The 14,884-nt window shown below is 44.5% G+C and overlaps 1 protein-coding gene across 3 annotated transcripts in view; it reads right to left on the bottom strand.

Moving 5' to 3' along the window:
- The window catches only part of SNX18 (sorting nexin 18), a 95,156-nt gene extending 84,036 nt beyond the window's left edge, over window positions 1-11,120 (bottom strand). Inside the window, exon 1 of one of the 3 annotated variants that reach the window (XM_002815554.6) lies at window positions 9,256-11,120. In XM_002815554.6, the coding sequence (XP_002815600.2) occupies window positions 9,256-10,876 (1,621 nt within the window). In that variant the 5' untranslated portion in view covers window positions 10,877-11,120. Of the gene's footprint in view, window positions 1-9,149 lie in introns of all 3 variants that reach the window. The other 2 variants (XM_054555558.2, XM_009240709.4) reach the window with 2 other exon arrangements.
- Between the last annotated feature and the right edge of the window lie 3,764 nt (window positions 11,121-14,884).

The following is a 14,884-nucleotide window of genomic DNA, read 5'->3' as shown; positions in this document are numbered from 1 at the left end:
GCTGGCTTGGCAAACTTCACTTGTTTTCAAAACTCTTCTTAGATTGAGACTGGCAGAAGCCACCTCTGAACCTTCCCATCCACTACCCATAATTGCTCCTCCTTCTGTCCTATTTCACATCATGGTGCATGTCCACGACTGTGTGTCACACGGTACAGTTACAGCGCCTCACTTCAGTTCCCTTCACTGACCTGAGCACTGGGTACCTCGCTTATCAATTACTGTATGCTTATCAAACCTATCCTAAAGCATTTCAAGATCAGGAATGCGCTTAACACCTACATTCCTCCAAAAGTCACACTGTGACCACGTTTCAAAGGGAGAATTCAAATGCTGCCCACTCAAGCCTCTAACACAAACTGACAATTCCTCTCTATCCCCTGGACTCCCATGCACTGTCTTATTCGCAGCACTAAGTTAAATCTACCTTTTATTTCAGTCCTCTGTGCACACATTCTGCCTCCCTCATGGAACTGAATGGGCCTTCCATGAGGGCAAGTACCTACTGCTCTACACATGAGCTCAGTGCTGTGTGTATCCAAGTCAAGCAACAAGGTGAATGTATTCTCTGGATCTTGTGCTCTGAATTAAGCAAACGAGACCCCAATAAAAATGTTATAACTAAAACTTCCTAATGAGGAAAATGTGTGTGTGTGTGTGTGTGTGTATGTGTATGTGTGTGTATGCATGCGTAAGTTTAAACACTAAGAATCAATATAAAGTGAAATCATGAAGTATACAATATTAATTCTCTGGCACTTTAAGCATTTTCAAACTTCCTCTCCCCTCCCCAATGAATTATGGAAAGTCATTTCATAAACACATAACTCTAAGACTTTTAAATCACTCACATGTTAATGACTTCATCCATAAAATACATCCAGATTCTATCTTTATTTCCTGTACACTTTTAGACTGTTATCCATCATCATATAAATGGAAAAACAAAAACATCTTATAAATCTATTTCAAGATCAACCAAGTAGCTACTGAGTGCCTACTTCATTAATTCAACAAGCATTCATTAAGTACTTGCTATGCATGTATAAAACAGTAGTTAACAGCTATACAACACAGGAACATAAAAACATAACCCACACACTGATAACTGAGCACCGCATAGACAATTATTCACAAAAGGACTACAATCCAAGGGGGATACTCCAAGGAAGGGGACTAGACCTGAAGCTAGAAAGTGCTTGTGTTGGGGTAGGGAGACATGGAGCAGAATGCATGAGCCTGATCTACCTAAAAGGAGAAAACTCAAGTCCTGATTGCTGCTCCCCACCCCTGTTCTGACAATTCTTATTGTAGGCCAGGCCAAAATTGCAGTCACCCTTGATGACTCCTCTTTCTCTTGCATGTCACATCCTTCACAATCCCATCCCTCAGGAAAACCTGTTGATTCTACCTCCAAAATATAGCTGGAGGGGGACACCCCCACTCCCCGACCACCACCTCTGTTGTCTCCACTCTGGTCCAGGCCACCAGCATCTCTCACCCGGATTACTGGACTATTTCCTACTAGCTCCCTGCTTCCATCCACTTTTGACTGCCGCACGCCATTCTATTCTCATCGCTCTGGACTAAGTCTGTTAATATGTCCAGTTGGATGTCATACCTTGGCTCAAAATCCTGTAATTGCTTCCATCTGACTCGGGCTTTCATTCCAAGTCCTAACAGTGACCTGCAAAGCCTTGCAAATCTGACTTTCCATGACCTCATCTCCTAGGATCCTCTTAACTTCAACCACCTGGCCTTGCTGTTCCTCAACCTGCCTGGCACATGCCCACCCCAGGGCCTTACTTTAGCTAAACCCTCTGCCTGAAAAGCTTTCCCCCGAGATACCTGCTTGGACGACTCTCCTGACTCCAGAGTGATTCAGGTCTCTGCTTAAATCTCACTTTCTCAATGAGACCTACTTCGAGCACTCTTACTAGTACTTCATCCTGCCTCCCATGCCCTCTTTCCCTGCTCTACTTTTTTCTCCTAGCACATACCAAACTCCAACATACATTAAAACTTACCTCCTGTGTTTGTTTTTCATTGAGTGTCTCCACCCTGCTAGACCGCAAGCTCCACAAGGGTGGGGATCTTTGTTTTGGCCACTGATGCAACACTAGCATCTTGAATAGTGCGTGGATGATGATGTGTACATATGTATTTGTTGCATAAAATCTAGTTTATCTTTTAGAGGGTCCTATGAATAAATCTAATGATTTTAGCTCCCCTTCCTTCACTGTCCCCTTACCTGCTAAATAACAATTTATTTAGCAGAAGAGGAAAGTCAAATCACAGTGACAGATAAGTCATAAGAAAAGGTACAGAAATGACAAGTGAACTAAAACTCATTCAAATTAAAGTTTAATCAAGCTATAAGATCAATATCAGAGGCTGGGCACCGTGGCTCACGCCTGTAATCCCAGCACTTTGGAAGGCCAAGGTGGGTAGATTGCTTGAGGTCAGGAGTTCAAGACCAGCCTGGCCAATATGGTGAAACCCCATCTCTACTAAAAAAACACAAAAGTTAGCCAAGCATGGTGGCACATGCCTGTAATCCCAGTTACTCGGGAGGCTGAGGCAGGAGAATCGTTTGAACTTGCGAGGCAGAGGTTGCAGTGAGCCGAGATCACATCACTGCACTGCAGCCTAGGTGACAGAGCAAGACTCCATCTTAAAAAAATTGTCATAATTTATCTCTTTGGTAGTCCTATTAATTTGGGTCAGAGAGAAGTCGCTCCAGCTATCTACCATACCACAGCTTCAGAACACCCGGGAAGAACCCTCACCAGGCAGCAGCAGGCCAGGTATTAATCACTTTTACATTCAAAGTTCCTAGTGAGGTAAGCCTGCAATGTGTGTTTGCTGATCTGAAGTAAACGTGCATAAATGTTCTTTCACATCAACTGATAAGGGCTTTTCATGCTCACATATAACAGTCACATAAGCAGACAGAATACTATTAAAATCATCCTGAAATAATGTCTAAAAGTTTCCTGGATACTTAAGACTACTCTTATTTTTTTAAAAAAGTCAACTAACAAAATGGTACCTAGGAAATGATGAACCTCACTTTTACAGATGAGGAAACTGAAGCTCAGAAACATTAAGTGATTTGCACCAGAACACAAGTGATTTGGGTTAGAGGGGAGCCAGCAGGAGACAGTTTACATACACTCTTCAATGTGAACAACAACAAACCATTGACTCCAAACAACATCTACATTTATTCCAGTTACCATTACTTTTGGTGTGCAATACAGGGCAAACTGATTAAAGCAGATACTTAATTGCTAGACTGAAGACTCCTTGAGCTTTTGTACTTTTGCCTGCAACTCGGGTGGCAATAGGTTGCCAGGAGGGATGATAAGATTACTGGAATTGTCCTTCAAAGGAGAGTGCCCTTAATTTTTTTTTTTTTTTTTTAAAGAGACAAGTTCTCACTGTGTTGCTCCGGCTGGATTTGAACTCCTGGGCTCAAGTGATTCTCCTCCCTCAGCCTCTCAAGTAGCTGGTATTACAGGCATGTGCCACCATGCCTGGTTGTCATCTCCTTTTAAATTCACCCATCTATTTTTCAAACATAAACATTTAGTGACTAGCTACTATGAACCATAACATTTAATTCTCATGCTGACCTTGTGAGGAAGTGCCCCCACTTGGCCAAAGATAACTGAGCGTTACGCAGGTTAAAATAACTTGTCCAAAACTCCTCCATGCTCACACACTGGCCCTCCAGAGCCCATGCTGGTCCCGACAGGCCAGCTCCCACTGCGATGAGGCTCTGCACCCACAGCTTCTTGGCTTGGCATGCCACCCCTTCACTGGCACAGCTCCCTCAGCAGACCCAGCCCAGTCCCATCCCCTTGGTACAACTCCTGGGGCAGACTGGCCCATCCACCAGGCTCTCAGAATCCTGGCACAAAGAACTGCCGAGGCTGGCTGACCTGTCTCTAGAGCTAGTCAAATAACTCACTGAAGACCAGAGGCCTACCCAGCCCTCCTGCAGACACTGGCAGAGCGGCCAGATTTTAGTCTGTGTTGCATAAATGTGGGATATGATACACGTCTGCCTTCCGGATATAATCTCGTCAAACAGAGCTCAGCATTACTCTGCCACTTTATAATCCTTTAGTTAATGATACGGAGCTTCGAAAATATATGGCAAATTAAATCTAACTTGATATTTAAACTTTGATTTAAAAATACATGGGGCAATACAATAATAGTTTGTTATTCAGCCCGAAGAGAAGGAACATATTAAATAGCTTAAGGGAAGTGTTTGTAAGTGCATCACAGAACTTCTCACTTGTTTGGGTTCTGGCATTATGCTTGGAAGTCCTAAGATGGCCAGACAGGACAACATTTCTGAACAAGGAAACCTCATAGGCTCCCTGAGTTACTGGGAGGAGGGTGGGAGTGCAGGTCCTCTGCCTCCCTTCGGTCCCACTGTGGTCGGTGTGACTCTGAAGGCTACGTGGCTCAAAAAAGAAGTCTGAGAAACCCCTGACGGAGTGGTATGAGCAGTGCCCACACCCAGTTTCATGCCCAAGACTGTCCTTGGGCAGTCACATTTATATTTTAACCAAGGAACTGAGTCATGTATTTCAAAAGCACCAATGGTCACCTTATTTTCACTAAGAAAACAAACTGGGGCAAAGGCTAAGCCCCAGACCTGTTCTCTTTTTAGAGACATGAGGTCTTTTTAGAGAACAGCTGGGGGTAAATGCAGGGGAGAGAAGAAATGGGTTCAACTAAAGATGGAGTGAAAACAAAAAGAATGAACAGCCTCAATTTCTAGCCCAGAGGTTTCAAAAATAAGGATGAATTTGCAAACAGCCCCGACTTCTTAGAGCTTTTCTCTGTATTCCTGGCACCACCCTTTCAGGGCTATTTTTAGCTACAGGAGAATGGGGAGCAGACAGAGAAGGTCTCCGTGTGGCCCAGCCTTACTTTGTGTGCCCTGCTGGGACTCCAGTTATCTTTAATTAATGTCTTGAAGGACATCAGGCCAACTCTACTAGTGGTAAAAGGAAGCACAATGGTGAAATTCTACCCAGCAAGACTGATAGGCCCCTACTGGTATACCATTCCTGAGGTCCTGGGGCTTTTACTGAAAAAAGGCTCCATCTGGAACATTTAGAGAGCAATGAAGTAGAGTCTGTATATTTAAGAGTACAGAAAACACGACTGCCTATTTACTTATCTAGTCCTGCCTCCCTGCTTCACACAGCCCAAACCGACAAATCAATTTGACACTATTTTACACCTTTTCTCTAGAAGAAAGACATTTCACTTAAAGGAACTCCCTCTAGCCATTTTTATTTAGTCCAAATTCCTAAACAAGGATGAAACCAGTGTTTCTCATAATCTTTTACAGTCTTTCCTTTTTGCAATAGTCCCAAGAGGTAAACCTAAAGCTTTTAAACCTCAACTTGCTGCCACCTAGATTTAGTTTTATTAAATATTAGAGATCGATCATATCTTTAGAAACAAAACTGAATATGCCAAGAAACTAATAATAAAATATATTCCTCAGTACTACCCCAAACTCACCAACATCAACACTATAAAGGTATACTGCAGACAGGCATGATAAAGAGGGAGAAGATAAAATGCTATCACTTAAGAAAAAAAAGTCAAGACCACAGGGGTTACATGTCGGTGACAAACATGTGCACACTGCCTAGTCAGGAATCGATGAGCTACCTATGAACAAAGAACTTAAAGGACTCCTGTTAGGTCAAGGCAAAACACAAATACAATTCCAATAGATTCTGAATCCCCATCTAATGTACCGCAGACTACAGCAAACTACCGTCTTTCTTCGCTCAACTCTATTAATCTAAATAGTTAGACTCCATTCGTTGATGGAAAAAAATCAAAATTCCAGAATTCTCTTTTGGCTGAAGGAACTATATCGCTTTCTTTGCTTTTGCAGAAAGTACGTACACTAAAACCATTATTAGTTTAAAGAATGGGTTCAGTATTTAGTATAGTCAGGAAAATTTCAGCCCACCAACATTTAAGAGTATTTGAGTTTTCCACCCTCATTTTGCAGCTGGGTTCTCACCAGGATGGCCTCAGACATCCGTCCCGGAACCAGTGTGTTTTCTGAATGGGACCCAAAGGCACACTGCAAGAGATGCTCACACTACTGAAATGTCACTCAGGTTGAATGCTTAGGAAATTCAGCAAAGAAGAATCTAGCAGGACTTGCTTCCCCCTTCCCAGTTTTTATTAATTAAGCCTATATGGGAAGGAGGAGGTGCAATGAGATGACCAAGTAAAAATAAAGCTATCAGGAAAGTACATTAAAATATAATAATTTGCTGGAGAAACTTACGGTGGGCTTGATAGTTAAACTGCAGCCAGCAGTTTAACACAGCACTGTCCAATAAAACTTTCAGCACTGATGGAAAAGTTCTATCATCTCTGTTGACCAATATTCAGTTCCTCAGTCACATTAGCCATATTTCAAGTGTGTAACAGTTGGGGTTGGGGAGGTGATGGAATTGAGATGCTCTTTACAACCACAAGTCCTGAATACGCTCAGAAAGCTTTTATCCTGGCTTATGATGTTTGTCTCATCTATACTCCTAAAAATGGCCTACACTAGCATCCTTGATAAACACTGGTTATAAGCAAATGCTTTTAGCCTTATGTATCGCACACTGTCACTTTAAATGGTAGTACTTTCTAAAGATGTGTCATCTAGGGACACAGGCTCACTGTACATTACACACCAAGGTTACAGCAGAAACAAACTATACTGAATATCAACTGCTGTTCTTTCCAAAGTTCCTACAGATTATGTTTAGTGCTCTCGAATCTGTTAAGCCACATAAAATGATACTGGTTTTAATGAAGGAAGATTTTCAAATCCCAAGTGACTAGAGACAAATCCAGTTCTATAATTTAAAAAATATAAACTAGGCCGGGCATGGTGGTTCACGCTTGTAATCCCAGCACTTTGGGAGGCTGAGCTGGGAGGATTGCTTGAGCCCAAGAGTTAGAGACAAGCCTGGGCAACATAGCAAGACACCTGTCTCTACAAAATAAATAAAGAAGTAAATAAACTATATATTTTTTGTTTTTTGTTTTGGACACAGGGTCTTGCTCTGTCACCCAAGCTGGAGGGCAATGGTTCAATTATGCCTCACTGCAACCTCAAATTAACTCCTAGCCTCAAGCAATCCTCCAGCCTCAGTCTCCCTAGTAGCTAGGACTATAGGTATAAGCCACCATGCCATGCTAACTTCTGTATTTTTTGTAGACATGGGAGTCTCCCTATGTTGCCCAGGCTGGTCTCGAACTCCTGGCCTTAAGGCAATCCTCCTGCCTCGACCTCCCAAAATGCTGGGATTACAGGCGTGACCCTGGCCATAACCCGATGGTTTAATAGACGAAGTAGACCATTGCTGTAAACTCAAAATAGATATTAGAACACACACCGTACCTTTTCTAATAGATAATTTCAAAAGCAGGCCATTTGACAAAGGCTGAGTGCATGGTGTGATTGACAGTGAATGAACTGATGCCAACCTAAAGTAGACAGACACCAGCGGCCCAGGACACATGTCCAAGTGTCTGTACTTGGTTCCATCCTTTCAACTATTCACCAGTAATTTGCACAAACTCACACAACTGTGTAAAAGGGCAGCCAGCACAGGTCCAGGATGATGTAACACAATGGAATTTAAATGCTAAGTCCCTCCATTAAGGGCTCACAAAGGCAGTTCCACCAACACCAGTCAAAAAAGTCAAAGATTCATAACAATTTATGTTTTTAAAAAAAGGGTAATGTAAATACAGGTTTAATATAAGCCAACAGCAATATGACTGCACAAAAAGCGAATTCAATATTAGACTGCATTTACAAATTGCAAATTGCCAAGAAAGTCACTACTCTCTACTAAAATTAGTACTGATGTCCAGGGTACTCCCTTTCAGCGGCAGCAACAAGACTGAAAACGTTTGATCATTCTCCCAGCAAGCCCCTTCCCCCATAAGAGTCAGAAGACCAATCACGCATTTGGAAGGGGAAGGAGAGAAGCAGAGAGGAAGGAAGAGAGACTGCTGTCTCCAAATGTCTGAAGGCGGTCCCAGGGAACAGAAAAACAATCAAGGGAGGCAAACTTCAGTTCAATACAAGGAAAGACATGCCAGAGATCAGGGCTGCTCATAAACGGACTAGCCCACCAGAAAGGCAGTGAGCACTTCATCAGTAAAGGCCAGACCCGCTCAGGAAAACAGGGACAGTAGGTTTCCCTGCTCAGAAGTAGGTTACCCTCTGCCCAGCCGCCCCTACACTGGACTTTCACAGGCAAGACTGCCTCCCTAACTCCCACACCTCCCCATTCTCTCAATCAAGGCATTATATCAGAATGCACATTAGTAAGAAATGTTAAGACAAGCACTACTGCTATATATATTTTTTAATTTGCAAATTCCGGTGCTTTAGCAAAGGTCAGAGACACTAACAACTATTAATAACTCATGAACTCTGACAGTTGGACAGCGAACTCCCTGGGATACCAGCAAGGCTGCTCTCAGATCCAATACTCAGATTATATTCATTCTATGTAGTTTCCCCACACGATTTTCCTAAACAACGTTCTCAATTTCAGTACATTAATAGATTCCAAACTCAAAATGAGTACGCTTTTCCTGAAATTAGGGTGAGCCTTTTACTTCACTTTGTAAAGGTTGCAGGCAAGAATTCTTTGCAGGACGTTCTTAAACTCAGAGAATTGATCTTAATTCCTCTACCAAAGCAGAGATTGAGAGGTATGGAAGGGTGAAAGCAGATTTCTCTCTATTTACAGACATCGGTTCTTCTCCATTATTTCCTCACTTTTTGAAACTCACCACTAAGTGACAGTGCAGTGTTCAAACAGATGCCTAACATGGTTTGGGTCCCCTTCTAAATCTACCCTCGTCTCAAGATTACAGATCTGAGCAGCTCACTACTCAACTATTCAAACTCTAAAATGGTAGCACTGTCATCAAAGGTACTCTTTGAACCTTCGAGAAAGAGTACTCATTCCCTAATGCGAGATACTCGACGAGGAAGCTGCCTGTCGAGCAATCCAATTTACACTCTAGGGAAAACACCCAGGCGTCCACGTCTCTGCTCGCTTCCTCACCTGTAGAGTATGAGTCTGAAACCCACAGTGGTACTGCTGTCAAAGTCACCCCTTTCAGCCTGCACAGTACACTCCGTATCACCCGCTCTAAGGGCCAGGCTTTTACCTTTCTGAACGTGGATGATGTCCGGAAAGTTGGCCAGATGCCCCTGATACAGCGCTAATAGGTCCATGACGGGATCCAGGTCCTGCCTGGGCTGCTCCGCGAAGAGCTCGCCGATGGCGTCATAGGCATCTCCGGTGAAGGCGATAGCCTGGTTCAGGCCCACCGAGAAGGCCTGCTGGTCCAGCTCAAAGGCCTGGCTGAGGCCGCGGAAGGACTGGCCCACCTTCTGATACTCCTTTTTGAAGCCGGTCACCTGCTTGCGCGCGAACTCGTTGGCCGTGTGGTTGAGCTGCAGAGCGCTGTCGTCCATCTTCTTGGTGAAGCACTTGAAGCCGTCGATCTTGCTCTCCACCTCCTGCAGGTCAAGGGCAGCGGCGGGGGGCGTGCTAAGGGTCAGGAAGAAGTTGGCACCCACCATCTCGTCCTTCTCGGCCTTCCTCTTGCCCTGCTTCCAGGCTTTCTCGTCGGTGCTGCTGGGGCACGTCAGGAAGTGCTGGAAGACGTCGCACTGCGCCAGCACCGGGTGGCTGGCCATGTGGTTCATCCACCAGATCAGGCCCTTCCTGCGCTTAGAGATGAAGTCCTCCTCGAAGCGGCCCGTGGCCTGCTTCTCGGGCAGGTGGGGCACGGAGATGACCGGGAACTTCTCCGCCAGGCGCGCGTACAGCCAGTCGAAGTGCTTGTAGCGCCGATGCACCGGCACCTGCGTGTGCGTGGGCACCAGCTTGTAGGAGATGTAGCTCTTCATGCCCTTGAACTTGGTCTGCTTGGTGGGGTCGTCGATGGTGCACTGGAACGGGTAGGGGTTCTCCTGCCACTCGGGGCCGTAGGGCCCCAGCACCACGCACAGCTTGTCTCCGTCCTTCACGAAGCCTGACGCCTCCCCCAGCACGAAGGCCTCCCCGCCGGACTTGACGAAGGTGGAGAAGCGATTGAGGTTGCGGCTCACGGTGGCCGAGCTCTTGGCCCCCGACGGGTGGTGCTGCGGGGGGGCCGAGCCGCCGCGGGAGCCCAGGGACAGGTCGGAGCGCGTGGACAGGCGGTAGCGGCCGGCTGCGCCCACACTCGCCGAAGACGAGCCGTCGAGGTCCGGATATGCTCCGCTGCCCAGAGCGCCCGGCTCGTCCGCCACCGTGGAGCTGTCGTCCCACTCGTCGTCCCAGTCATCATCGCTGCCTTGGCTGGCCTGGTAGCCGCCGTAGAGCTGCTGAGGCGACGGCTGCAGGGCGCCCCCGCCGTACGGGAAGCCCGCGCCAGGCGGCTGGAAGGTGCTCGGAGGCGGCGCCTGCTGTGGCTGCAGCAGCGGCTGGAAGGCGTCAGGCGGCGGCTTGAAGGAGGCGGGGGGCGCTACGGGCAGGGGCTCGAAGCCCCCGGGGGGCACATTGGCGTAGCGGGCCGGGGCGCCCGGGCCGCCGTCTCCCGCCGGGCCAGGCTCGGGGGCGCGGATCACCTGCACATAGGAGGCCGGGAAGAGGCCGCGGTCGCCGCGGCTGTTGATCCCCTCGAGCCAGCCCTCGATGTCCTGCTCGCTGCACAGGCTCAGCACCTCGTGCTCCCGCAGCGAGATCTCGCCTGGGTTCTCCGACCTGAAGTCGTACAGCGCCCGGGCGCGCAGCGCCATGGTCCCGGCGTCCTGACTGACGGTCCCACTCCCGGCGTCCCGAGCCGAGGCCCACCTGAGGGGCCCGCGGTGCTGCTCGAGCCCTGGCGCGCGGACTGGAGCCCCGAAGGCGGCAAACCCACGCTGCCCGGACCCGCCGGTCGCGCCCTCCGCGCGGCTCCGCTCGCAGCGCCTCCACTTCGCAGCGCCGACTGCCGCGCTGGGCCGCCGCAGCCGCCGCCGGTCGGGGGCGGGGCCGGCGGCCTCCCACGTCTCCAGCTGCGCTAATCCACGGCCGAGAGCCCCTTGTCAGGCGAGAGCAAGCGATGGCCGAGCCGCCGAGCCCACCGCCCGCCTCGGCTTTGCGGCGGCCACTGCCCCCTAGTGGCCGGTGCCGCGAAGCCGGGCGCCGTGGTGAGCGCGGCTGAAGGAGGTTTCTACTCCGAAGTGAATTATCTGAGATTTCTTTAGGCTTTTAAGTTAAACATTCTCTAGAAAGTTAGCATCTGCATGCCTGATAAACGTTCCCACTCTGAGCGCTCAGTGAATGCTCCTAGAATGGCTTAACCCACTCATGTAATAAAGCATTTTGCAATGCGAATTAGTGATTGCACTCAGAAAACAGGATGCCTCTGCGGAGGAGCTGTTCACCTACGGAACAGGCTCCCTTCCCTCTTCTGTTCAAGGAGAGGAAATTGGCAAGAACAAAGTAAGGGCCAGGGAAGGTGCTGTGATTGACAAAATTAGAAGCAAAGGATCATGTAGAGAGGGAGGAGCTGGAGAGTTTCCAGTGCAATAAATGCGCACACATTTATTACATGCATGTGTCGCCTCTCCTCCCAAAGATACATGTAGTGCGATGAATGAGAGCTCAAACTTCGGAGCCAGGCTTCTGAATTTCAGTCTGTGTTCTGACACTACCTAGCTGTATGACCTGGAACAAGGCACTTATATCGTACCTACCTCCAGGGGTTGTTGTGGGGATTCCATCATAAAGTAATCCCTATTTTACAGGTGAGGAAAGTGAAACAATATCTGGCAGGGTAAGCAGATTTGAAGGGTTTGTTGCTGCTTTTGCTGCTGTTACTGTTATTTGGGGGAAGCAAAATCCCTGGCCTCTTTCACAAAGGGAATAGGGGTACTAAACTCACAATTGCAGGGTACATGCACCAGGACGCATCCCAATGTTCACATTGCCACTCCTAGTATGAGGTCAGTGACCATCCATCCATCTGTTGTCTCTATGTCTAACTATATTTGTATTATTTTTAAGATAAATAGAACAAAAATCACTTCCTGAAATAATCAGCTCCAATCTATCGTTGCCTTGTTTCCTATCTTCCTTTCCTTCAGTGTATAATTTGCCCAAAGCTTTTTCTTCGCTTAATCCCCTCTTATTAAGTCTAGCCTAATTATTCCTTTGAAGACACTTCTAATTGAGGTTCCGCATTCATGTGTCATTAATTTCAGCCTGTCCTCTGACCCTTTTCAAGGAAATCTGGGAAACGGGCCAGAAAAGTGTACAATTATTCTAAGGGCTGTGGTATTGTAAGCATCTTGCACAAAACCACCAACCCACTATACCAGAATCACTCCCACAGTGTTTATCCTAATGCAAAACCTTAATTCAATTCAGTAAGCATATTCTAAATTACATTTTTAGCTGAAAATTCTGGGTTTTGACTATTCTCACAGTAAGAAATAGGGGTCATTGAATTTCAATGCCAACATTTCATGTGGTCAGAAACATGAAGTCCACATTAACTAAACCTCTAGAATACGACTCATTTTACTTCTGAAAAGCTAACCTAGAATATGTAAGATAAATAAATTTAGTTTCGCCCCTTCTATTCGTTTAGTAGTTACTTTTTAGATTAGAGTTAAGTACAGTAACTTTGGGCTTATTTCAGGTGTGAAAATTCCAGGAGTTTAAGGTGATGGTTTTTTACAGACTGGTTGAGCTACTCTGTAGAAACGGTGGTTGAGGAATTATTGGGTGTCCGAGGTTGTTTCTAGCACTGGGGCATGGGCGTCTGCAGGTACTTACTTTGTAGGAGTCCAGTGGGAGGCCTCTGTGCTTGCCACGCATCGGGCTTCCAGAAGGATGAGGACAGGCTGTCATGATGTTTGGCCCTATGGCCACTAGCGGCAGGAAAACCCCTACCTCTATAGAGGGTCTTAGATATGTAGAAAATTGTGCTCCAGTATTAACAACCTATAACCGTTCACTCAGGGAAATAGATACAGTAACACATTTTGTAAAGATTTCTCTAGAAAATGGAGCATATTATTCACAGTTTAGTTTACACAATCATTATAACCACCCATATGCTTCTGTAAAGTTTTTAGGGGACACTAAATGACCCCAAACAATTGCATTTTCTTACTTCCTCCCTTGGCCTGAGAGGCCTTAGATGGCCTGGCCCTTGGCTATCTTTCCAACCCCCTTTTCCACTGAAAGAAGCCACAGTGGTTGCTTTGCTATTTTGGGGACAAGCCAAGCACGTTTCTCGCTGAAGTTTTTGTCTTCACTTTTCTCTCTCCCTGGAGCCCTTTTCCCCGGGAGATCCACCATGCCACATCATCGCTTCATTTGGTCAGAACCATGGGGCTTTCCATCCCTCCTTTCTTCTCCTTCCTTGGCGATCCCGGAAGACAGAGGGAGTCTGGGTCCCTGAGTCACCGACCCCAATCATACTTTGTGAGAGAAAAATCCTTTGTCCGACTAAACCACTGAAATTTCAGAGATTGTTGAGGCAGCTGGTACTAATTATGCTAATATAATCTCCCTCCCTCCCTCCCTCCCTCCCATCCGCTGTCCATCCCACAGTCTCACTTTTCTTTGTAGCACCTATGACCTAAGATAAACACGTCTATACATTAACTGACTCCCCTATTACAACATAAACCTTTTCAGGGCAATGTGGTTTTCTGAGCACTGAGGATATAACAATGAACAAAACAGACATGTTAGGCAACCAGTTAGTATTTGTTAGATGAATGAATGAATGTCCACTTACTTCCTCCCTAGATGAAGTCAGCTCTCTCCAGTAGCTCTTATTGTGTCTGGGTCAGCTTGCCTGGTGCCCTCTGCCACCCAGCTGTAACTAAATGTTTCCAAGGCAGCTACATAACACTCCTCTTTAAATCAACAACGTTAAAGGTAACACAACCACCCAAAATACCACTGCAAATTTTCAGATTGTTAGAAATTTCGCTATTACAGAGTGGGTCATTATTAAAATTAACACTATATTTTACTTGAAAACATTTATATATATATTTTATATATTATATAATATATAATATATATTTTATATTTAATAATATTATATATAATATATATTAAATATATAATATATTATATATTATATTTAATATATATTATATATAACATATTTAATATATATTATAGAATATATTTAACATATATTATATATAGCATATTTAATATATAATATATAATATATATTTCATATATTATATAGTATATTAATTATGCTATATATAATTATGTTAAATATATTCTATAATATATATTAAATATGTTATATATAATATGTATTAAATATATGTTTTAATATATTATATATAATATTATATTTATATATTATATAAATTTATATGTTTATGTATAAATATATATTATATAAATTTATATAAGTTCATATATAAATATATATTATATAAATTTATATAAGTTCATATATAAATATATATTATATAAATTTATATAAGTTCATATATAAATATATATTATATAAATTTATATAAGTTTATATATAAATATATATTATATAAATTTATATAAGTTTATATATAAATATATATTATATATAAATTTCTATATAAATAAAAATTATATAGGTATACGTTTTATACATATATGTGTGTGTATATGTGTATATACACACATATGCACACACGTATATATGTAATATTGTTTTATACATTTATATAGTTTATATATTATAAATAAAATAAAATGAAGAGCATCAGCCATTTACTAGAAGGTTTGTAGCTAGGTTT

Source organism: Pongo abelii, chromosome 4 (assembly GCF_028885655.2).
Source record: "Pongo abelii isolate AG06213 chromosome 4, NHGRI_mPonAbe1-v2.0_pri, whole genome shotgun sequence".
NCBI classification, from domain to species: Eukaryota; Metazoa; Chordata; class Mammalia; order Primates; family Hominidae; genus Pongo; species Pongo abelii.
This window is presented reverse-complemented; position numbering and strand designations above follow the sequence as displayed.